Genomic DNA, 26639 nt, shown 5'->3' on the forward strand with positions numbered 1-26639 from the left:
TCCCACCAAGTTTCCTTTTCTTGTTGTTTGTTTCAAATGTTCAATTTGGAGCCTGATGGCACTCTAATGTAAAAAGAGGCTTAGCTTGATAGTGGCTCAGATGGTAAACAACCCACCTGCTAATGCAGAAAATACAGGAGACCCGGGTTCCATCCCTGGATTGGGAGGATCCCCTGGAGGAGGGCATGGCAACCCACTCCAGTAGTCTTGCCTCGAAAATCCCATAGACAGAGGAGCCGGGTGGGCTACAGTCCTGGGGTCCCAAAGTGTTGAACATGACTGAACGATTAACACATTCACCCTTTCACTTTCAGAGGTGTAGATTCTATAGTTAGTCAAACACAGTTTGAATCATGATTCTTCCTTTTATTGACTGTGTGCCTGGGGACATTATTTAATATTTTTCACTTGTAAAGTTAAATACTAACAGTTTCTAGTTGTTGAGGATTACATGAGATTCAACTAGTGAAATGCTTGAAGCACACATTATAAATACATAGTGGGTGCTCAAAACTTGTAATCTTTGGCAATAGTTACTTTTAAAGTATAAGTGTGCGGCTGCTTTTGTTTTCTTTTGTCTTATTTGCAATTAGTAATATTTATTGCATTTCTTGCTAGGTATTGTGCTAAGAATTCTACTTAAATTCTCTGATTCAGTCTTCCCAGAAACTCTTAAGAATATATGATGACTGTCAATATTTTACAGAGGAAACTGGTTTTGGGAGTGTGATAAGTAACTTGCCCAAGATCACCCAAAGAATATATGCCTAAAGAGAAGTGGACATAATTTCTTTGTCAAAACAAAGCTAGCAAAAATCAAACAAAATGAAGACAATAGGAACACAGGTTCTTGGGTTATCGTGTAATATATACAAGTTTAGAAACAAAATATTTAAGAAAAAATTTTTAAACTGACTATTATATTAGCCAAAACTCTGGGAAAAAAATATATTTTTTAAAAATTCCTTTCTAAGGGAACAGCTACCCACTCCAGTATTCTGGCCTGAATTCCATGGACTGTATAGTCCATGGGGTTGCAAATAGCCGGATATGACGGCTCAACTTTTACTTTCACTATAGCTTGCATTAATATAAATTAAGAAACAGTTTAGTGTCAAAATGGTGATAAATATGTTTTTTGACCTGTAATTAGCTGCTATCTCATCTAGTTTCATTATGATTACCTAACATTATTAAATACCAAATCTTTTAGATTCTAGAAGTGATCATATTTTCAAGTACCTATTCTAATTTTCATATAGATGAGAACCTCTCCATACAGACCAAAAGTAAACACTATATTTTTGTTTTATTTATTCCTCTTTTTCCAGTCATAACTGACATTTTAATTTTATTTTAATCATATTGAATACATTAAATTACTTTACTGCTCTAATCTGCTAAAACTTAAATTTGCTACTCCTGAAGCCAGTGCCAAATTTGGGCTTCTGGTTTTGGCCAAGAAAGTAAGCTAGTCAAGCTAAGAAAAAAAAAAAATTGGATCTAGCCCAACAGCCTTCAAAAAGCGTCAGGTTCAGTCTTAGTTCCTCCAATCCCTAGGACAATTTCACTTCACTTTAAAGTCAGACTTTCATAATTCCCAGTTTGGTGCTGTCATCACTAACATACTTTCTGTTTTTCTTTAAAACTGAAGATTCACACATACCATATGTCTTTATATATCATAGAAGTTCAAATATTTTTGTATTAAATTTTTGAGTATTGAAGTCATTAAAAGACTTCCATGTCTATAATTTTTACTCCAGATCATTTCTAATCAAACCATGTTCTCTTATGGTATTCTTAGTGTATGATTACAAGCATTTTCTTCTCAAGCTTTCCTCCTTTTAATACCAGTTTAGAGCACAGAGTCAAATTATGTATATTGTTTATTTGTAGGTCTTGTGTTACCATAGCTGTATAGAGTACTTGCTAATAGTGCCGACACAATTAGGTATTAAGAGCTGGTAAATTAATGCCACAAAATTAATGCAAGTAACCAAACACTACCTGAAGGTATGCTCCTAAGAATAGACTTGCTTATAATTAAAACTCCCTAAATACATTTCAGGCACTATCATACTATTTTGTAGTATAAGATTTGGAATCACTTCAACTTTCTACAGGAAAAAAAAATGTGATTAGAGATTTCAGTCTAGTGAAGCATAAAACAAACTGCAGTTTAAAAAAATATTTGTCTGTAGATAAGTGGGATTTTCGGGAATGGCAATCCATGACCAGGGAGAAGCTGATTAAACTTCCTAGGCTTTCCTGGTGTCTCAGACAGTATAAAGAATCTGTCTACAATGCAGAAGACTCGGGTTTGATATCTGGGTTGCGATCCCCTGGAGAAGGGAATGGCCACCCACTCCAGTAATCTGGCCTGGAGAATTCCATGGACAAAGAAGTCTGGTGGCCTAAATATAATCCATGGAGTTGCAAACAGTTGGACATGACTGAGGGACTAACACTTTTTTTCACTTTCACTAATATATCTAAGTAATTCATTTGTTACTTACATATATCATATATAAGTATATAATATACATATATAATTGACATATAGACTATATATATTTCATATATATGGTGTGTATATGGATAAAAATGGAAAGGGATTTCAGAATTTTTAGAGTTCTTTGAAAGGAACCCTGATATATAGGCTGTTGGATATTATTAGTTTATTTTTTATTTAAAAATACAAGAGGGTTTCCACTTCTGGTAATAGAGGGCTGTTTAACTCAAACCACCTCTCCTTCTGAGAACAACTTTAAAAGCTAGAAAATATAGTTTTAAAAAATCTAATTGAAGTCATTCAAGAACTAAAAAGTAAGGTAAGACTTATAAGACAAGAAGGACATCGCAAGAACTGAGAAACTGAGCTGAGAAACTTTTGATAAAGTCACTACTCTTGGTGAACTGGGACTTTTCTGCTAACCTATTACCAAAGAAATATAAACCATGTCCCAAAACAGATAACATCATCTCAAGCTTTGAATTATCTCTACATTTTTTCCTGTATGATTTTTGGCACATACTAAAGATAAAAAAGGTCTTGTAGGTCTTCATAGTCCCATTCAACTTCAGCTTCTTCAGCGTTACTGGTTGGGGCATATGCTTGGATTACCATGATATTGAATGGCTTGCCTTGGAAATGAACAGAGATCATTCTGTAATTTTTGAGATTGCATCCAAGTACTGCATTTCAGACTCTTTCGTTGACCATGATGGCTACTCCATTTCTTCTAAGGGATTCCTGCCCACAGTAGTAGATATAATAGTCATCTGAGTTAAATTCACTCATTCCAGTCCATTTTAGTTCGCTGATTTCTAGAATGTTGACATTCACTCTTGCCATCTCCTCTTTGACCACTTCCAGTTTGCCTTGGTTCATGGACCTAACATTCCAGGTTCCTATGCAATATTGCTCTTTACAGCATCGGACCTTGCTTCTGTCACTAGTCACATCCACAATTGGGTATTGTTTTTATTTTGGCTCCATCTCATCATTCTTTCTGGAGTTATTTCTCCACTGATCTCCAGTAGCATATTAGGCACCTACCGACTGGGGAGTTCCTCTTTCAGTGTCCTATCATTTTGCCTTTTCATGCCATTCATGGGGTTCTCAAGGCAGGAATAGGAGTAGCAGGCAAATTTGGCCTTGGAGTACGGAATGAAGCAGGGCAAAGGCTAATAGAGTTTTGCCAAGAGAACGCACTGGTCATAGCAAACACCCTCTTCCAACAACACAAGAGAAGACTCTACACGTGGACGTCACCAGATGGTCAACACCAAAATCAGACTGATTATATTCTTTGCAGCCAAAGAGAGAGAAGCTCTATACAGTCAGCAAAAACAAGACCGGGAGCTGACTGTGGCTCAGATCATAAACTCCTTATTGCCAAATTCAGACTTCAATTGAAGAAAGTAGGGAAAACCACTAGGCCTTTCAGGTGTGACCTAAATCAAATGCCTTATCATTATACAGTAAAAGTGAGAAATAGATTTAAGGGACAGGATCTCATAGACAGAGTGCCTGATGAACTATGGATGGAGGTTCTTGACAATGTTCAGGAGACAGGGATCAAGACCATCCCCATGTAAAAGAAATGCAAAAAAGAAAAATGGTTGTCTGAGGAAGCCTTACAAATAGCTGTGAAAAGAAGAGAAGCGAAAAGCAAAGGAGAAAAGGAAAGATATTCCCATTTTAATGCAGAGTTCCAGCAAGGAGAGATAAGAAATCCTTCCTCAGTGATCAATGCAAAGAAATAGAGGAAAACAACAGAATGGGAAAGATGAGAGATCTCTTCAAGAAAATTATGAGATACCAAGGGAACATTTCATGCAAAGATGGGCTCGATAAAAGACAGAAATGGTATGGACCTAACAGAAGCAGAAGATATTAAGAAGAGGTGGCAAGAATACACAGAAGAACTGTACAAAAAAGATCTTCATGACCCAGATAATCATGGTGGTGTGATCACTCACCTAGAGCCAGACATCCTGAAATGTGAAGTTAAGTGGGCCTTAGAAAGCATCACTATGAACAAAGCTAGTGGAGGTGATGGAATTAAATCCTGAAAGATGATGCTGTGAAAGTGCTGCATTCAATATGCCAGCACATTTGGAAAACTCAGCAGTGGCCACAGGACTAGAAAAGGTCAGTTTTCATTCCAATCCCAAAGAAAGGCAATCCCAAAGAATGCTCAAGCTACTGCACAATTGCACTCATCTCACACACTAGTTAAGTAATGCTCAAAATCCTCCAAGCCAGGCTTTAGCAATACGTGAACCATGAACTTCCAGATGTCCACGCTGGTTTTAGAAAAGGCTGAGGAACCAGAGATTAAATGGCCAACATCTGCTGGATCAACAAAAAAGCATGAGAGTTCCAGAAAAACATCTATTTCTGCTTTATTGACTATGCCAAAGCCTTTGACTGTGTGGATCACAATAAACTGTGGAAAATTCTGAAACAGATGGGAATACCAGACCACCTGACCTGCCTCTTGAGAAACCTGTATGCAGGTCAGGAAGCAACAGTTAGAACTGAACATGGAACAACATACTGGTTCCAAATAGGAAAAGGAGTACGTCAAGACTGTATATTGTCACCCTGCTTATTTAACTTATATGCAGAGTACATCATGAGAAACGCTGGGCTGGAAGAAGCACAAGCTGGAATCAAGATTTCCAGGAGAAATATCAATAACCTCAGATATGCAAATGACACCACGCTTATGGCAGAAAGTGAAGAGGAACTAAAAAGCCTCTTGATGAAAGTGAAAGAGGAGAGTGAAAAAGTTGGCTTAACGCTCAGCATTCAGAAAACTAAGATCATGGCATCTGGTCCCATCACTTCATGGCAAATAGATGGGGAAACAGTTTAAACAGTGTCAGACTTTTATTTTGGGGGGCTCCAAAATCACTGCAAATGGTGATTGCAGCCATGAAATTAAAAGACGCTTACTCCTTGGAAGGAAAGTTATGACCGACCTAGATAGCATGTTAAAAAGCAGAGGCATTACTTTGCCAACAAAGGTCCATCTAATCAAGGATGTGGTTTTTCCAGTGGTCATGTATGGATGTGAGAGTTGGACTATAAAGAAAGCTGAGCGCCGGAGTTGATGCTTTTGGACTGTGGTGTTGGAGAAGATTCTTGAGAGTCCCTTGTTCTGCAAGGAGATCCAACCAGTCCATCCTAAGGCAAATCAGTCCTGGGTGTTCATTGGAAGGACTGATGCTGAAGCTGAAACTCTAATACTTTGGCCACCTCATTCGAAGAGTTGACTCATTGGAAAAGACCCTGATGCTGGGAGGGATTGGGGGCAGGAGGAGAAGGGGAAGACAGAGGATGAAATGACTGGATGGCATCACCGACTCGACGGACATGAGTTTGAGTAAACTCTGGGAGTTTGTGATGGACAAGGAGACCTGGCGTACTGCAATTCATGGGGTCGCAAAGAGTCGGACACTACTGAGCGACTGAACTGAACTGAACTGAAAGGAAAAAAAAAAAAGGCATAGAAGGAGAATGAAACATCACTGAACACCATGAGAAACAATAAACAACAGAAATTGAGCTGAGGAGATTTCAGATAATGAAGGCTTTAAAATGAATACATACACACACAAAATAAATAAATAAAATGAATACACATAGTAAATTTAGGGGTATAGAATAAAAAATTGAGAATTTCAGTATACATATTAAGCCTATAAAAATATCTGAATGGAAGGTTGATAACTTAAAAGTAGCATAACTGAAATAAAGAACTCAGTGTCTCGGTTTAACTACCGATTAGTCTAAACTGAAGAGAGAATTACTGGAAGGACAATAGCTATGAAAAAAATATTAAAGTTGAAGCACAAAATAAAAAAGAATGGAAAAATATAAGAAAAAGAAGAGACGTGAGATGCAGCAAATATATCTAACACATGTGATTACAGTTCAAGGAAAAGGTGAGAGAATTGTATAGAAATAACATCTGAAGAGTTAGTATTTGAGGATTTACTAAGGTGAAGTAAAACCTCAATTTATGGATTCAAGAAATTCCATGAACTACAAAGAAAACATATACAAGGAAAACCACACTGAGCACACTGCAGTAAAAGCACTAAAAAAAACAAAGACAAAGAGAAAAAAAAATTCAGATCCGTAAAAAAAAAGATGCTCAACATCTTCATTATCAGAGAAATGCAAATCAAAACCACAGTGAGGTACCATTACACACCAGTAGGATGGCTGCTATCCAAAAGTCTACAAGCAATAAAAGCTGGAGATGGTGTGGAGAAAAGGGAACCCTCTTACACTGTTGGTGGGAATGCAAATTAGTACAGCCACTATGGAGAACAGTGTGGAGATTCCTTAAAAAACTGGAAATAGAACTGCCATATGACCCAGCAATCCCACTCCTGGGCATACACACTGAGGAAACCAGATCTGAAAGAGACACGTGCACCCCAGTGTTCATCGCAGCACTGTTTATAATTGCCAGGACATGGAAGCAACCTAGATGTCCATCAGCAGACGAATGGATGAGGAAGCTGTGGTACATATACACCATGGAATATTACTCAGCTATTAAAAAGAATGTGTTTGAATCAGTTCTAATGAGGTGGATGAAACTGGAGCCTATTATACAGAGTGAAGTAAGTCAGAAAGAAAAACACCAATACAGTATATTAATGCATATATATGGAATTTAGAAAGATGGTAACGATGATGCTATATGCGAGACAGCAAAAGAGACACAGATGTACAGAACAGACTTTTGGACTCTGTGGGAGAAGACGAGGGTGGGATGATTTGAGAGAATAGCATTGAATCATGTATATGTGAAACAGATCGCCAGTCTGGGTTAGATGCCTGAGACAGGGTGCTCGGGGCTGGAGCACTGGGATGACTCTGATGGATGGGGTGGGGAGGGAGGTGGGTGGGGATTCAGGATGCAGAACACATGTACACCCATGGCTGGTTCATGTCAATGTATGGCAAAAACCACTACAATATTGTAAAGTAATTAACCTCCAATTAAAATAAATTAATTAATTTTTAAAAATGTTTTAAAAAGGAAAAAAACATTTATTATCTTCCAAGTAGCAATAATAATGAAGCTGGTTTATTAATAGTAGTTAGGAAGGTCAGAAGACAATTGTTAAATATCATATGCTCCCCAAAGTCTTTGGTAGAAGCCCTAAATCTCAATCTGACTTTGGAAATAAGGCCTTTTAAGGAGTGAATTAAGATTTGATGAGGTCAGATGAGTGGGGCCCTAATCCAATAGAACTGATCATTTTATTAGAAAAGGAAAGGACACAAGGAGTGTCATGTGTGGACACAGGTCATGTTTGGACACAGCAAGAAGGTGGCCATCTGCAAGTCAAGGAGAGAGGCCTTTGAAAGACTAAAGTTGCCAACAACCTTGATCTGGGACTTCTAGGCTCCAAAACTGTGAGAACATATGTCTCTGTTTAAGTACTCGGTCAGAGGTATCTTATTATGGCAGCCCAAGCTGACTAATATACAGTGTAATGATATCTTCAAAGTGCTAAAGAAAGTAAGTTCCACCATGGAAGTCTATACACAACAAAACTTAAAGCAGAAGCCAGAGACACAGATATAGAGAACAAGTATATGGAGATTGAGGGCAAAAGAAGGTGGGTGATAGGAGATTGGAATTGACACTTACATACTATGTATAAAATAAATAACTAATGCTTTGGAACCATGGTGCTGGAGAAGACTCTTGCGAGTCCCTTGGACAGCAAGGAGATAAAACAAGTCACTCCTAATGGAAATCAACCTTGAGTGTTCATCAGAAAGACTGATGCTGAACCTGAAGCTCCAATACTTTGTCCACATGATGTGAGGCGCTGACTCACTGGAAAAGACCCTGAAGCCGGAAAAGATTGAAGGCAAGAGAAGGGGACAACAGAGGATGAGATGATTGAATGGCATCGCCAACTCATTGGACATGACTTTGAACAAGCTCCAAGCATTGGTGATGGACAGGGAACCCTGGCATGCTGCAGTCCACGGGGTCACAAAGTGTCGGACACGACTGAGCTACTGAACTGAACTGAGAAACTAACGCGTCATTGTAAAGCAACCATATATTCCAATAAAAATTAATTTAAAATAAATGAAAAAAAAAAGAAGAAAGCAGGGCATTCATGCCACCCAGCTCTCTATCTGCTACTTTGTGCAGTCATAAGGAAAATAAGGATATCTGGACTCCTGAGCCAAAACTTTACAGACAGAATGGGAGAGGAGAGTGGCTCTGGGAGAAGCTCATGGCATCCTTTATCTGTGTTGTCCCTTGTTCCCCGAAAGAAACCTCTCTATCCACCTGTCAGCTGCCTATTTACTTCCTACCCTGGACACTTCCTGTATTTCTGGGACAGCTAATAATCCTATCAAGGTGTCAGATAATGATTACCCTATTTTAGAAAGTTCATCATTGAGGACTGTAGTCTTCTATCTAAAGAAGGCTACATGAGATAACGAAGCAGCAATGAATTTGGGCTGAGAAGGCTTTGGTTTGAATCTTGCATAAATACTCACTGGTCATATGCTCCATGCCTTTGTTTTCTCATGTGTAAAGATTGAAAGCACCAATCATTACTTCTCATGATGTTTTGAAAATTAATGATAAGAACCTAGATAGCATAGTAAAAAGCAGAGACATTACTTTGCCAACAAAGGTCCGTCTAGTCAAGGCTATGGTTTTTCCAGTGGTCATGTATGGATGTGTGAGTTGGAATGTGAAGAAAGCTGAGCACTGAAAAATTGATGCTTTTGAACTGTGGTGTTGGAGAAGACTCTTGAGAGTCCCTTGGACTGCAAGGAGATCCAACCAGTCCATCCTAAAGGAGATCAGTCCTGAACATTCATTGGAAGGACTGATGCTGAAGCTGAAAGTCCAATACTTTGGCCACCTCATGCGAAGAGTTGACTCATTGGAAAAGACCCTGATGCTGGGAGGGATTGGGGCAGGAGGAGAAGGGGACAACAGAGGATAAGGTGGTTGAATGGCATCACCGACTCGAAGGACTTGGGTTTGGGTAAACTCCAGGAGTTGATGATGGACAGGGAGGCCTGGCGTGCTGCGATTCATGAGGTCACAAAGAGTCGGACACAACTGAGCGACTGAACTGAACTGAACTGGAGGTCTTCCAGGTAAAGGTGATGGATCTGAAAACCCTCACCAATATATGATTCATGTAGGTGACCCTGAAATGACTGACATCACACACTTGTTTTATCCTACCTAATGAGTTAATTTACAGTTTCTTATCAGTTTTATAGGCGCCCATTAGATGTAAGCACACAAATGAAGATTCTTAAACATCTAAGCTTTTGAACTGTGGTGTTGGAGAAGACCCTTGAGAGTCCTTTGGACAGCAAGGAGATCCAACCAGTCCATCCTAAAGGAAATCAGTCCTGAATATACATTGGAATGACTGATACTGAAGCTGAAACTCCAATACTTTGGCCACCTGATGCGAAGAACTGACTCATTGGAAAAGACCCTGATTCTGGGAAAGATTGAAGGTGGCAGGAGAAGGGGATGACAGAGGATGAGATGGTTGGATGGCATCACTGACTCAGTGGACATGAGTTTGAGTAAACTCTGGGAGTTGGTGATGGACAGGGAGGTTTGGCGTGCTGCAGTCCATGGGGTTGCAAAGAGTCGGACATGACTGAGCGACTGATCTGAACTAAACTGAAACATCTGAAAGAAACTTTTAATAAAAAGTAACAAACAGTCAACTTCACATGAAAAAATCTTCAAAAATACCATGAATATTTTAGAGACAAGAAAATATTGCATCCATGAAATAAGAATGAGATGCTGTAATAAGAGGGAGTTCAGAGAACTAAAAAATCTGTTTGAAAATAAAAATATGGTATCAGAAATAAAATCTTGACAAAAGATAAAGTTAGTAGATAGTGTTAAAGAAATTTCCCAGAAACTGGAGCAAAAATACAAAGTGACATGAAACATGAGAGAGAACACAAAGAAAAGAGACTTAGTCCAGGAGGTCCAGACTTAATAATTGAAAGAAGTTCCAAAAAGAGAGAACACAACAACAAATAGATTGAAGGAAGCTGTCAGAGAAATCATCCTCCCAAATTCCCCAAACTAAGGGAATTTCCAGTTTCCAGATCATGTTAGGAAAATGAATAAAATTAAAATCATCTTATAGCACATCTTAGAAGATGTCATAAAACCAAGGACAAGGGAAAGACTTTAAAAGTCCTCCAAAAGAAAAACAGATCATATGCAATGGATCAGTTATCTAAAAGGCATTGGAGTTCCCCACATTAATCTTGAACCCTAAAGGATGATGGAACAGCATATTCAACATCCTTAGGCAGAGTTATTTTTAACCTAGAAATCTGTAAGTGAAAAAAAAAAAGTGAAAGTATTCATCACTAAGTCGTGTCAGGCTCTTTGCAACCCCATGGACTGTAGACCACCAGGCTCCTCTGTCCATGGAATTCTCCAGGCAAGAATACTGGAGTGGGTAGCCATTCCCTTCTCCAGGGGATCTTCCCGACCTGGCTCTCCCTCACTGCAGGCAGATTCTTTACCATCTGAGCCACTAGGGAAATCCATAATTCTGTAAACAAGTGAATTATTAATAAAATTTAAAAGTATAAAAGCATATCAAGTCTTAATGTATCTCCCTTGCAACCTTGATCTGGAAGCTACTCGAGGAACCACTCCACAAAGATGGAGAGGTAAACCATGAAAAAGAACACATGAGATCTAGTGAGGGAAACAGAGGGATGGTGAAGAGAGATCCCAAGATGAGAACACACACAGGTTTCAAGAATAGATACTCTATGCTGACAGACAACGTCTCTGAGGAACAAAAAATTTTTTCATTGTCTCATCATGCATATTCATTAGGGGATACAGTCCTCAGGAAAAAAGTTTGAGAATGACCTATAGATATGTGTATGGAGGCTTCCTCGGTAGCTCAGCGGTAAAGAACCTGCCAATGCAGAAGACACTGGAAACTCGGGTTCGATCCCTGGGTCAGAAATATCCCCTGGAATAGAAAATAGCAGCCCACTCTTATATTCTTGCCTGGACAATCCCATGGATAGAGGAGCCTGGCAGGCTACAGTCCATGGGGTCGCAAAGAGTTGGACACAACTGAATGACTGAGCATGTACATGTAGATATGTGTGTAGGATGCTAATTCATGAATCTTTGGTAGATGTACCCTTCTAACAGAGAATTTGGACACTGATGACAGTACAAAGAAAACTAACTAGATGTAAAAAATTGGTTAACTAAATGTGAAGAAAATCCGTTACACAAGGAGAAATGTAATCCGTAACTGTTATGCTATTTTTTTTTCTATTAGAAGCTGTGTGTTTTGAATTCAAATCAAAACTTAACTAAATGAAATGTAATAGGCTTCACACAACACTGTATTTACCTAACTTTAAGGAAAGACAAAGGAGAAGAGACCTCAAAACCTGTTGAGTATAATGATGACATTGTGACATCTAGACACAACACCTGGTGTCCTAATCATTCCATTTGGCACTTAGGAAATGTGTGGGCATGAGAGTCGAGTCAAGTCTGTGTGCAGATAAATTGAGTTTAAGCAATTTGAGTTAAGCAATTGAGTTAAGCACTCTGATGATCCCAGCAGATTTTACTGTTAATTAGTCATATAGTCTTCTCAGGTACATGATCAGCTAGTAACCCAGTGCACTTGCGGATATATAACTAGAGTTCAGTTGCATTTTATCCATATTGGTTACTTTTAGCTCAGTAAACAATTTCAGTAATGAGGGCTTGGTCTGGTACAGCTAAACTCTCATTTGTTGGATTCAGTAGAGATTAAATTCTAACAATTACTTTACTGGAGGATGAAATCCTCACACTTCCTTGCAACTATAGGAAAGCCATAGAGCTAACTATTAACCCTTCCTGGGATTCCCCGATGGTTCAATTCTTAACCCCCATGGGTTCAGAATCCAGAATCCGCCTACAGTGCAGAAGACATAGGAGACACAGATTCAGTCCCTGGGTTGGGAAGATCCCCTGGAGGAGGAAAATGGCAACCCACTCAAGTGTTGTTGCCTGAAAAATCCCACTGATAGAGGAGCTTGGTGGGCTACAAAGGGTCGCAGAGTCAGACAGGACTGAGGAACTAACATTCACAGCACCCATGGCCCATATTTATGGCTCAGGTATAAATGATATTTACATGGTCATAAATAGTTAAATACTAAATTGTGATCTAGCCAAAAAATTACTATTTGTCTAAGAAATGGGAAAATGAAGTATATATGTTTATGGTAGATGTGCTGTAAAAGGACTAAATCTTTATCTTTTCTCTTGTAAGGCCAAAAGGTAATATACAGAAGTTTCAAAAATGGAAACATCAAGATATATGCAGGCCAGCAGTGGAATAAAAGAGTAATGTGATTGACTGTAATTGCCTTTAAAGTATCAACTGAGAATGGAACTCAGACCTATTTCTTTGTATTTCCTATTTAACCTAGCAGCACATCTTTATTGAATATCTATCATGTGCTTGGCATTGTGTAAGGAGGTGAGGATACAGTGGTGAATGAAATAAACACAGGCCATAAGTAAAGGGGTTCACTGTCTGACAGAAGCAGGGAAGAGGGTGACGGACATTTATTGACATTCATATAAGTGTGTAAGTGCCAGGAAAGGTCTGTCTGGTCAAGGCTATGGTTTCTCCAGTAGTCATCTATGGATGTGAGTTGGGCTATAAAGAAAGCTGAGCGCTAAAGAATTGATGCTTTTGAACTGTGCTGTTGAAGACTCTTGAGAGCCCCTTGGACTGCAAGGAGATCCAACCAGTCACTCCTAAAGGAAATCAGTCCTGAATATTCATTGGAAGGACTGATGTTGAAGCTGAAACTCCAATACTCTGGCCACCTGATGTGAAGAACTGACTCATTGGAAAAGACCCTGATGCTGGGGAAGATTGAAGGTGGGAGGAGAAGGGGATGACAGAGGATGAGATGGTTGGATGGCATCACCGACTCAGTGGACATGAGTTTGAGCAAGCTCCTGGCATTGGTGATGGACAGGGAGGCCTGCCATGCTGCAGTCCGTGGGTTGCAAAGACACGACTGAGTGACTGAACTGAACTGAAGTGTATAATGACACAACAGAGTCAAGTTCTACTGAGGAAAAGTAAGGGAAACTCATTATGAATTTAGGGAAGAAGTGACACTAGATCTGAATTTGAAGATTGGGTAGGAGTAACTAGACAAAGAGAGAAGTTGTGGATAAAGAGTGTTCCAAGCCGAAGTGTGGGCCTAATGAAAGACTTTGAAGATTGGGTATCCTTGGCCATTAAAGGAATTGAAAGAAGGCTGGTTTGGCCAGAGAACAAGAAGTCAGATGAAGCTGGAGAAGTTGGCAGGGGACAGAGCAAGTTTATATCTTAATTTTTTGGAAGGGAGGTATTAATCTTTTTATTGAAATAGTGCCACTGACTCAGCGGGCATGAATCTGAGCAAACTCTGGGAGATAGTGAAGGACAGGGAAGCTTGTGCAGTCCGTGTGGTCACAAAGAGTCGGACCCAACTTAATGACTGACCAGCTGCTGCAGAGTGAAGTGAATCAGATATATGTATCCTATATCCCCCCCTTCCCCAACCTCCCTTTCACACCTGCCCGCTGCTCACCCATCTAGGTCACCGCAGAACACTGAGCTGAGTTCTCTGTGCGAAACAGCAAGTTCCCATTAGCTAGCTATTTTATACATGGTAGTGTAAGCGTCAGTGTAAATCAAAACTCCAGCCAAGTACACCCTCACACTGATGAGAATGGTCATCGTCAAAAAATCTACAAACAATACATGCTGGAGAGAGGGCAGAGAAAAGAGAACCCTCTTGCACTGTTGGTGGGAGTGTAAATTGACACAGTCACTGTGAAGGACAGAATAGTTTTAATTTCTCCTTATTAGTCCATGTCAAGGATTTGGCTTTCTGTATTCTAAGAACAATAGTCATCATATGCAGAAGATGAAACGGTCAGATGTGTTCTTCAAGTAATGATTATGAAACAGGTGGTGGTGAGCAGATAGAAAGGAAACAGGAGTGAACCTGATGTGAAAAGGTAGAAGGTCAGTGCAATAGTCCACCACGGAGACAGTAGCTTGGAGCAGGCTGAGCACGGCAGACGAAGATGTAAGGGGAAAGGAGAGAAATAGCAATCACAAGGCATGAGTGTGTTTATGTCATGTGCTCAGTGGTGTCTGGCTCTTGGCAGCCCCACAAACTGTAGCCTGCTGGCTCCTCTGCCCATGGAATTTTCCAGGTAAGAACTGGAGTGGATGGCCATTTCCTACTTCAGGCGATCTTTCCTACCCAGGGACCAAACCCACGTCTCTTGCATCTCCTGCGTTGGCAGGCAGTGGCACCACCTGGGAAGCCCGTGTTTAAGTTACTTCTTACCTATTGAATGAAGAGAATACTCATCCCTTAGAGCAGTTGTGAGGAGCCAAACCTTTACTTAGCTCAGTATTCAGTATGTGGCAGCAATCATTTCTATTCCCGTTAACATTCCAAACTTCACTATAAGTCTCTCCTTAAATAGTGGTCTCACTGTCTTTCCAAGGCTAAACTTTTCATCCTTGCTGTGAATGTTATTCTGCAGATCCCGTGATGTTCTCACATTTAGTTATCTTCTGCCTTGTTTCATAAATTTCTGCCTGTATTATATCTATTTCTTAAAGTCAGCCTATGAATAAGTTGCATCTTTATTATTGAAAATGTGATGCTTACTCCTTTTCAAGCCACTACCCCATCCATCCATCCATCTTTTTTATCAACCTTCTTAGGCAGTCTAATTAGTATCTTCATTTCTCACCTTCTGTTTATTGAGCATTTTTTATTCTCAAAAAAAAATTTTTTTAAGCTTCTGCTTTCTTTTATTGTACTTGAGGCTGGAAGCAGAAGTAAAAATCAGCTCTTGATTTAGAAACTCAGCCTAACATAATAGACTGAAATGTGTAATCTCATGTACAGTCCTTTCATAAAAGCTATGCAGAGTATACATTCTGGTCACATTCTCATCATTGTACTGAAACTACCTTCTTGACAGTAATCAGTGTTAACCTCTTAATTGCTGAACTCAGGAACCTCATTTCCGCCCTCTTTCTACTTGCCATTTCTTTGGGACTTTCCCTAGAATTTTTCTCCCATTACACCCTCATTCCAGTTCTCTCCCAGTTCTTCTAGTTATCTTACTACTCCTCTTTATTTGTCTTCTATGCCTACTTCTGTTCCTAAAAGAGAAGTATCCCTTAGAGTTTTGTGTCTGTGTGATGTTATTCTATATTCAATCCACATATTTATTTACAAATACAAAAGATGTTTGCTTTGCCAAACATTATAGTAGGTGAGGGGATACAAAGATGAGTAAAACATAATTTTGCCTTTAAAAAGCTACCCTCGAGTCCAGTTGATGAGACATATAAATAGGCAAAAGAAAACATCATGGAAATACAAATCAGACCTATTCCCAAGGGGTGATGAAAAGATCAAGAATATAACACCTAATTCTCTCATATAGCTTATGTTTAGAGGCAGTGACAACTAAATATCCACCTCCATCCTTCACCCTTTGATTTTTTCCTAGGCACTTGAAACCTGGTATGTCTAATATGAAGTGTATATGTACATTCCACTCCACCTACCTGTTTGATCCTTTTTGCTGTCTCTGTTAGGAGCATCAGCAGTCATTCACTCACTTAACCTAGATAAATGAGAATCATTCTTAATTCTGTTCACTTTTTCATTTGTTAAGTGTAGGCCCTACCCCTGCATCAGCCATTGCCTGCAGTGTCTCTTGCCCCGAAATATTGTCATGGTCACCTTTGTAATATCCACACATATAATATCCACACATCTCTTAATGTTATAAATGCTATCTTCTATACTTGGATAGCGATGACTTTCTAAACTGCTATTCTTCACACAGCACACCCCTGTTTAAAATTCACAATGCCTTTCTGTTTCCTCTGGTACAAATTCCAAGGTCTTAAACATACAATACCGTTTACATACTGTTCCCAGCATACCATTCCACTACCACCTTGTATCACTTCTCCCCCAGATACTCTATAACCATATTGAACTACTTCAGTATATCCCCAACTATAATAGAGTGCTTGTTCTTTCCAAAAAATGCCCTGCTCTTCATATTTTCATGCTACTTTCTTTATCCTTAATGCTTTTCCTCACCTTTCTAGTTTCAGACTTTTACTTATCCTTCATGACTCAGATAAATAAATGTCATTTCATCTGTAAGGCTCTCCTAATAACACCAAGCTTCCCATAGGCCTCTGTCATGTCTGCTTACTACTATCCTATAACTATATGTTTTTGTCTATTTCCTGCACTGACTATAAATCTTTTTAAAGTCAGGGATCAAGTTTTAGTCATATTTCTGTTTCCTCTCATCTCCAGAACCTAGCAACATTAGTAGATCCATCTATACTAGGCATTCAATAAGTATTTGTTGAATTAACAAGCAGTTCTGACTCTAAAAAAGAAATATCTTTGGAGTCTCAGAAACACTCTTCCTGCCAATTGCTATTACTCAAAGTCACATATTGGCCTATTCCCAAGTTAAACTTACAACTCATTTAGTGTTCACATCCAAGCTTTAGGTCCCACTGTCTCAGCCACCCCGTAGATCTACTTAGCACACTTTGGAATTCATTTAATCATTTCCTACTTAAACTCCACCAGCTGTGAAGTTTTGGATTTTGAAAATTTCCTCGTTATAAATAGCATCCTTTCATTTTATGGTTTCGTAGTTTTTGAAACATTTTCTAGAAGAGATGGGTAATAAAGTCACTTTGTTTTTGTGTTTAAAGAAAACTAAATGATTTCTGTATTCCATTGATATTTTATAGCAGCTTAATAAAACTGTGGGACCCCATGTGTTTTCCCCAAACCTTCATTATCTTCCATAAGACTTTTTCAAATCATTATTTTAGTTAAAAAACAATACTCAACCTAACAGTTAAGAGAATGGGCTATGGAGCCAGACTATCTAGGTTTAAATTCCAACTCTGCCCCTTGCTACAGGTCTTGCTCTATCACACCCTCTGTCTTTCAGTGTCTGTTTCCTCCTTTATGAAATTAGTATATAAGGTAAATAATGCAGAGTTCACAGAGTTGAGTAAATAAATTAGTACATATAAAATGTTGGGAGTAGTATCTAATGAATAGTAAGTTCAATACACGTTAGCTATTGCTATTATCAGGAACAGTAGTCATTTATAATGAAATCTGTACAAATTAGAATTTGATTATAGTAACTCCATACACTTTGAAACATTATATTTTGAAATATGGTGTATGTGTATTGGGGAAGTTTATTATTCTACTTAGCTGATCATTTTTCCATGGAAAGGGATTTTTCAGGTGAAGGTAAATGCATATACCTGAATAGACAAGACACAGATTCTGGTCAATAATCCATTCTACTCTAAATTTTAGCTGGGCAAATTTGATAGGCAGCTTTAATCCAGACTTTTTAAAGTCATGTCAGTCAATCAATCAGTCACACTTCTGGCATTAACCTACCACCCCCAATGTATATGCTATCCCTTGTCATTTCTTTTCTTCATTCTGTAGAAGGTCTTGAACTTAGGTAGCCCATTGAAGCATGAATTAAAAGAAACTGATATCTTTAAACATTCCAGTAATAATCTAATTATAAAAATTAACTTAGTTTTATCCTCCACTTAGAGAGAAAATATTCTCAGATATTGATATATATTTTGTAAAGATAAAGTTTATTTTTCAACTTTATTCAAGAAGAATAAAAAGACTAATATGGAGCCTGAATTTAATTCTTGTGATTCTAAGATCTGTCATTTTGACAATTTTGCGGTGTTTTGTCCATGTTAGAAGTAAAATTATCCCTTGAAGTTTTCTAAAATGTGTCCTATGGTTCTTTGCACCAGTAACCTTAAATTATATAAGAGATTTTTTTAAAAAGATGATATCAACGACTATTTGTAGATTAGTTTTCTGAATTAATATCAGAAGTAATATTTGGATTTAATCCTGAGAAATTAAAACTTATTTGCCATAAAGTCAACATTTTGTCATCAGCCAGATGCTAAACTCGAAGTTTAGATAAAACTCAAAGTTAGCTCCCAGAATTGCTGCTTATGAATGACACGCTTATGTTGAAATGGAATTTGTGTTTGTGGTGCTCTAATACTTTGAAGCTGCTTTCCAACCTCATGCTATGCTTGTGTCCATTCTCATGTAATTGCACATATACCTCTGTACTAATTTCTATCATGAAATGAGTTCTTATTCTTGGCATGAGATGTTACATTCGAATTTATACATTTTTTCCTTAAACTACTTGTCTTATCAGACAGTGTATTGAAACCAAGGCTTTACATTTTAAATATCCCCTAAATTTAGCTTTATGTCTTTTTCCTTTGAGACTTTTCTATTAATTTTAGAGAATAAATGTTCAAATATGTTATTAGTAAGTATTTCTATTCCTATGCTTAATTTATATATTTGAGTGTCTTAATACTTAAAATATTTCTTTAATATTTTTAAAGTAACTCAAATGTTCATAACAAAAATCCTGTTTCATTTGGAACATCCTAACAGAAAAAAAATTTATTAAAAAACTATGAAAATTTGACCTTTTTGCACTGTTTCTTCAGAAGAAAAAAATGTCTTTTTTTAAAAAAAGTATTAATAGTCATCTCTAAAGAAGTCATCCAGTCACCTCTTAGTTTAAAATATTTTACTTAGAGAAATATATAAAAACACCTGAATTATTTTCCTACAGCTCATCTCACCCATGATAAGAAGAAAATGCCATTGATATAGAAACAATGACAGGGATTGGCATATAAGGAGAATAGACTCTTCTATATATTTTTATTTGACTATTAACTAAACTGTGTATGCCAAGATTTAGGTTAGTTGAAACCCCCTACAAACTGGGCTTATGGAAACAGTAACTGATCCTTCTAACATTGTGTTTTTTAATACACCACAAGAATGCATTTCCCAAAAAGTAGAAGATCCCTATCTTGAGATGTGTTGAAATGCTTTAAAAAAATTCTATACTGGAGGAGAAACATCTTTCTTAAAATTTTAAATCATACAGTTAATATGAACTTACACAATAGAGCCCAGCACACTGACATATTTTCTCCTTTTTTAAAGGAATTAATGGCTCTCCACCAGTACTTTAACATGTAAAATGAGTAAGTTACTTGTGTCCAGTACATCCAAAAAAGAGCCAGGATAAAATAAACATAAGGGGTTGGATATCTTGGAAAAAATCTGTCATGGGTTTGGGTTAATCATCTCCAGAAGAAATTCAACTTGATGCCTGAAATGTTAGACTTCTTGGAGAAAGCAGAAAGGCCTGAGGCAGTGTTGATCTGAAGGAGTGCTCTCCATGGGTCAGAACAGCTCTGCTGGTAGAGTGCAAACCCAGTTCACAACCGAGGCCTCTGCAAAGTTGTAAAAGACTGCAGGGGCCTTCCAGTGCACGCACGCCAGCTTTGGTTACATAGTTTTAATGGCCCGGTTTCTTATTATAAAATAAAACTTAAAAATAAAATCTGTGCCTAATTTTCCAACTTTCTGTCCATCAGTGATAGGATTGCTTCCTTTAACATTTGTGGAATCAAACATCTATTTCTTAAAGTTTTAGTGATCATATGGAAAAGTTATGTAAATATGGAATACCTCAATTTGGTACAGTTTTCATAATGTCCTTTTCTTATTCTTTCAAACATTAAAAAATGAGCTATGCAGGCAATACTTCGACTTAATTCTCTTCCATCACCTTTCATACATTAAACTTCTTTTTTTCCAGCCACAAACTTCTTTTTACATAAAATCCCTGACATTGTTTGCCTTGGAAACTGTGCAAAATGATCATTTTGATTTCTAATAATAGTCCTGAACTCTAGGGAAACTGATCCAGTGCTAAATGACATATCAAGTATATACTCATTTTGCCCCAGTTTCTCCCTACTTTGCCTATTTCCATCATCAGAGATAGATTGTATTCACTTGAAGTAACATCAGGTGAATATAAAAATAGGCTTAGGTTAATCATTATCATACAGAAATAATTATATGATTTTATCCTGTATGATAGTAAATTGTGCTGCTAAACAGTATGGCATGTTTTTGGTCTATTCTAGAAGAAAAGCAGCATCGAGAGATAACATTTATGTTCCCTTTGCCTTTATCCCATTTTATTGCAGTCAAATGCCAAGGAACTTATATTAGCCTTGGACTCAGATATATTCTTAATTAAAATATCTGTGCATATCCTAAAGATTGGTCCTTTTTTGTAAATGTATAAGGCTGTTCATTTATACTCTTATGTATGTTTGTACCCTGTAGATTTTTCTTAAAATTGCTGTGATCATATAGGCATAATCTGACTAATTCCAGTAAAGAAACTTCAACCTTTAAACAACATAGAAGTCAATCATTTCGATGAGTGGAGTCCCAAGTGCTGAAGCATTTCAAATCCTTTTCGTTTGACCACTCAGTGACCTGATAACTATTTCCTGTCCCTAAATAAGGTTGTGACCCAGGTCTTAGAGTGCGAAAGCCAGATAATTTTAGAAACAAGCCAAATGCCATAGGATTTTAAAAAGTAGAAGACGGTTTAACTTAAGTTTTTCCTTTTAAAGTGAAATCATGTATCTTAAATACGAATGAATCAAAATGAAATGTGTTATCTTATTGTTCATCATGTTTAAAGCAATCAAAATTATTGATTTTATTGCCTATTAGGATGGAAAATCACCAGGTGTCTCTAAAAAAAGATTAGCTGTAGTACAGTTCCTCAGTTCTACTCTTTTAGGGTGATTCAGATTATAAAATAAATAAATAATCAAAACTAATAGTGTTTCAGTGACTCACCAGAATAGTTTGAGAATAGGGATGTTAAAATTAATTCTAATTATATATGCCCATGTGCGTGTGAATAATTGTGAGTAATCTTCTGTCTCTATTAGTATTTGTAGCTATAGAAAGGGGAAATCATAAAAAAAATGACAACAACAAAACCCTGTATATTTCAGAAATCATGGCAGAAATGTTTCTAACCACCTATTTGAGCTGCTAAAGTGCCTTTGGCAATTGGATTAGGAGAAGAAAGACCCTTACAAGTGCATCTTACTGATCTGAAAATGTAATTGACTGTAGTTTGTTTTGATAATTTTTTTTCCTTTTTCATAACTTGGACGTGAAATATAATGTTATGAAACGTTAATTATTTTAATGAGGTCAAGAAGTGTTTCCTTAAAATAACAGTTTTAATGTTTAACATATGTTTGATACTTCTTCTCCTTGTACAGTTAATAAACTTATGTATTAAAAATATATTAGAGCTAAACTTAAAATATACTTTTAAAAGAGTAAATATGGAAAGAAATCTCTGAAATTGACACTTAATCTGAGCTGTTTAAACTAAGCTGAGATTTACACTTCTCACAGGGATATGCAGTTTATCAAACTACACATTCTCAGTTTTGATCTCACACATTCTTAAGAATCATTGTAAAATAAGCAACTAAAAGCTATAGAGTTAATTAAACAGTGAGAATAGTATGATCTTAGAAGCTATTTTAGAATGTGATGTGTCCTATTACTCATAGGACCATAATTTTCTATTGATAATATACTAATTATGCAGCTGTGAAAAAATAGACTTTCAGTCTTATGCAGTTGAATATTGAACTATTGCCAGTTTTAATCTTAAAGCCTTATATTTCGTTTATTGAGTATTTCACTTGGAACTATACTGTGAGGTTGTGTAGTGTGTGTATATTTGTGTACAATTTAAACATTAAATATAAGCATTTTCAAACTGAAACATAAAATAAAACCAGGAATCAAGCTCTTGATTTTCTTACATCTTAGAATTTATATGAACAAAAGAGAGCTCTAGAATATACAGTTTTCCAAGTGTGATTTGTGAAATATATACAAAACAGTAAAATTTTATAGTAAAAGTAATAAACTCTCAAGGATTTTTATTTAAATTAAGCCATAACTGAAAGAGTAGGGCAACTAAAGATGTTTTAAACATTTATCATAAAATTGAAAACATAGATCAAAATTAAAAATAAATATTCATGTGTGATTTCAGTATAATTCATAAATTCCAAATTACATTGAGGAAAATGTGAATTAATATTGCATGTCATATATCTCATATAAACCTAGATGCGACCCTATTCATATATATTTTATTTTCCCTATTTGATTTAAATACACGATTCAGCTACTTATTTATAAATATACCTTTTGTTACATTTTAATTACTATTTGTAAATTTCACACCTTTTATATAAAATTGCTATTTGGAATTTAGTTGCTTTTATATAAATTATACATGCAATGATACATAAATGGTATTAAAATTTGATTTCATAAATTTGAGTATAAGATTATTCTTATTATTTTAATTATAATGCACTATATACACTAAAATATGAAGTTTGAATTGTGATTGTTGTCATATAGTCAGAGTTTTAAAATTACATTTGGCAGCAAATAATAAAATGGAATTAAGTGACAAATGCATGCATTTAAATGAAAGTTTGCTGTTAAGATCAGAAAACAAAAATAAAATTATTAAGCATTTACTTGATCAAAAGAAAATTACAGTTGTAAGTTTAAAAATTATAAGGGATTAAGACTAGAAAGTAAGTTCTAAGTACTAGGAAAAAGAACTGAGATTTAACCCACAGATGACCTGGACTTGTTTGTTCAGATGACAATTCTAAAAGTGTGCAGGGAATATTCCTGTTTAATACAATTATTAGCCGCAAGCCTTGACCTCAGTGACTGTCAGGGACCAGATCTGAATTGGCCCATTCTCTGATATGGTGACATTGCTTCTGTTGCCTCGATTGTGACCTCTGATTGCATGGTACCCCTGAGAGTTCTATGTAACAAGCGTAACTCCTGGTTCTTAGCCAGGAAGGTTAGTCTGCCTACATAGATTTGTCAGCCCTCAGTCTGAGCTACATATGCTATCTGTCCTGTCATAGTATAAAACTATGTTAATTCTGTGTATATGCATCTCTCTGAGTACTTTAATAGTAGCATTTCACAACTAGTGACATATGCAAAATTTTTCAAATAAGACATTTGTGTGATCTATTAATTTTTAGAACAAATGCTCATTTGTTTTCAAGCAGGTTTATTGTTTTAGTGCATTTTTAAAGTGATACGTGTCGCTATTTCTTTCATACATCCCTTTGCCTACCTCAGAGAAGTGCATAGCTTCCCACGCCCATCTTTCTCATGTAACCATATCTAGGTTATAGAAAGTTGATGTAGAGAGGTGGTGTGACTGAAGATAAGTACTAGAGAATACCATTGACTATAAATCAAGCTTCAACACTATCACCATGAAAAATTACTTAATTCTTTGAACCCTCCTCACTTTAAAGATAGGGAGCACCCCTCAGAGTTTTTATAAGAATTAAATAAAAATTAATGTAATGTGAAGCGCATGTCAAAACTCCTAGCACATATTGATATCTTTATTATTATGGTGATATGCTTTTTTTATATACCTTACAAAGAAGGAAGATCATGAATATTCTGACACATAATGGATACAGGAGAGTTCCAGAATTCTTGTAATCGCAGCATGCAATGAAGGCTGTTCCAGGCACAGCAGCCCAACTAGAATGATTTGCATAGCTTTCTTCACAGTTCAACTGAAAGCTAGGATCAGAATCACTTGAAATCATTTGTTTGTCAGTCGTGTGTTTAGACGTGGTTTGGGTTATTTGAAGTCAAATTATAAATGGGCAGTAGAGTTGGAAATTTAATTTAAACATTTTCATGCTGAAATTCATGCTTTGTCCACCAGATCAGTGGTTTTCAAACTTTGTTTTAGCAAAAAACCTCTTTCTTCAAGTGAAATATTACCCCAAATGCAATATAGTGTGTAAAATAGCTGAGTACATCTGCTCTGGTTTAGGAAGTGGGTCTGATCTCTTGGCTACTTCCGATAGCAGCCACTGAGATGCATTTGCAAAGCCTCCTAGGCCTCCTCAAAACACAACATAAAAATAGTGTACCTAATAGTAGTTTGGTTAGACTTTACCAAAGAATAATTCCCCTCTTATGTATTCCCACTGAACCCAGGACAGACTTACTTGCTTTTAGTACTTATCACATGGAGAGGTATATGTTTCACAGCTATAACTAAAATGTTTCTTTATTCTGTATGCTGCTGAAGATCAGTATTCTATCAGTTCACTACTAGATCCTCACCAATTAGAATAGTAACTGGCGATAGTCAGCACTCAATAAAAAAATGAGGCAATCTGTGCAAAATATATCAGATTTATATGACAGTAATAATCAAATATCATGTGGCATAATTCTTGTTCTGGGTAGGCTAGTTTAATGATCCAAGATTTATCATTAGGGATAATTGCATTTCATATTGTAGAATATAGTATGCTAATAAAAATAGTAATAATTTGTTCATCTTATTTTGCTGATGCCAAAATATGCCTTTTTTTTTTACATTTTATCTTCTCTGAACTCAGAATGCTTTTGGTAATAGATGGAAGCTTAGAAGATAGACTTCCCTGGTGGTACTGGTGGTAAGTAACCCGCCTGCCACTGCAGGAGATATAAGAGACCCAAGTCCGATCCCTGGGTCAGGAAGATTCCCCAAAGAGAAGGACATGGCAACCCACTCCAGTATTCTTGCCCAGAGAATGCCATATTCAGAGGAACCTGGAAGGCTAGAGTCCATAGAGTCACACAGTCTGACAAAACTGAAGCAACTTGGCACACAGAGCCCGCACGCAGGTGGTAGTTGACCTAGTATGTGAAAACCTCCAATGGTCATTTTCCAGCAAGATCAAGATCAAAGCATCAGAGACACTATGAAATAGCATAATGCTCTAAACTTCAGAGAGCACTTAAATAGAGCTGATATAAGACTGGCATATTCAAAATGGCTGGAACAGCTAGTTAACATGCAGAAACGCATCCTTATTTTAAATAGCTACTCCTTGAGTGTCTTCTCACTACTGCCATTCCAGGCACTGTGGCCGCTTTAGCTGCTCCTCTGGAAATCCCCTTCCAAGTTGCTGATGTTCGGTAACTAAAGAATTCCTAAACAGTCGAGGCCCCCCAGAACTCTGTACCAGTTTAGAGTTCAGTTCAGTCGCTCAGTCGTGTCCGACTCTTTGCGACCCCATGAACGCAGCACGCCAGGCCTCCCTGTCCATCACAAACTCCCGGAGTTTACTCAAACTCATGCCCATCTAGTCGGTGATGCCATCCAGTCATCTCATCCTCTGTCGTCCCCTTCTCCTGCCCCCAATCCCTCCCAGCATCAGGGTCTTTTTCAATGAGTCAACTCTTCGCATCAGGTGGCCAAAGTATTGGAGCTTCAGCTTCAGCATTAGTCTTTCCAATGAACACCCAGGACTGATCTCCTTTAGGATGGACTGGTTGATCTCCTTGCAGTCCAAGGGACTCTCAAGAGTTTTCTCCAACACCACAGTTGAAAAGCATCAATTTTTCAGTGCTCAGCTTTCTTCACAGTCCAACTCTCACATCCATACATGACCACTGGAAAAACCATAGCCTTGACCCAACAGACCTTTGTTGGCAAAGTAATGTCTCTGCTTTTTAATATGCTATCTAGGTTGGTCATAACTTTCCTTCCAAGGAGTAAGCGTCTTTTAATTTCATGGCTGCAGTCACCATCCACAGTGATTTTGGAGCCCTAAAAAATAAAGCCTGACACTATTTCCACTGTCTCCCCATCTATTTCCCATGAAGTGATGGGACCGGATGCCATGATCTTAGTTTTCTGAATGTTAAGCTTTAAGCCAACTTTTTCACTCTCCTCTTTCACTTTCATCAAGAGGATTTTTAGTTCTTCTTCCCTGTCTGCCATAAGGATGGTGTCATCTGCATATCTGAGGTGATTGATATTTCTCCCGGCAATCTTGATTCCAGCTTGTGCTTCTTCCAGCCCAGCGTTTCGCATGATGTACTCTGCATATAAGTTAAATAAGCAGGGTGATAATATACAGCC

General features: G+C 37.3%; 1 protein-coding gene across 4 annotated transcripts in view; it reads left to right on the forward strand.

The window, feature by feature from the left end:
• LRRIQ1 (leucine rich repeats and IQ motif containing 1) overlaps positions 1–26639 on the forward strand; it is a 210896-nt gene that overhangs the window by 126421 nt on the left and 57836 nt on the right. The window contains exon 24 of one of the 4 annotated variants that reach the window (XM_070454296.1): positions 25129–25185. The exons of the other annotated variants lie outside the window; for them this stretch is intronic. Within the exon in view, the coding sequence (XP_070310397.1) occupies positions 25129–25142 (14 nt within the window). The 3' untranslated portion in view covers positions 25143–25185. The remainder of the gene's footprint in view (positions 1–25128; positions 25186–26639) is intronic. 4 annotated transcript variants of the gene reach the window in all.

This window comes from Odocoileus virginianus, chromosome 24, assembly GCF_023699985.2.
Source record: "Odocoileus virginianus isolate 20LAN1187 ecotype Illinois chromosome 24, Ovbor_1.2, whole genome shotgun sequence".
In the NCBI taxonomy this organism is placed as follows: Eukaryota; Metazoa; Chordata; class Mammalia; order Artiodactyla; family Cervidae; genus Odocoileus; species Odocoileus virginianus.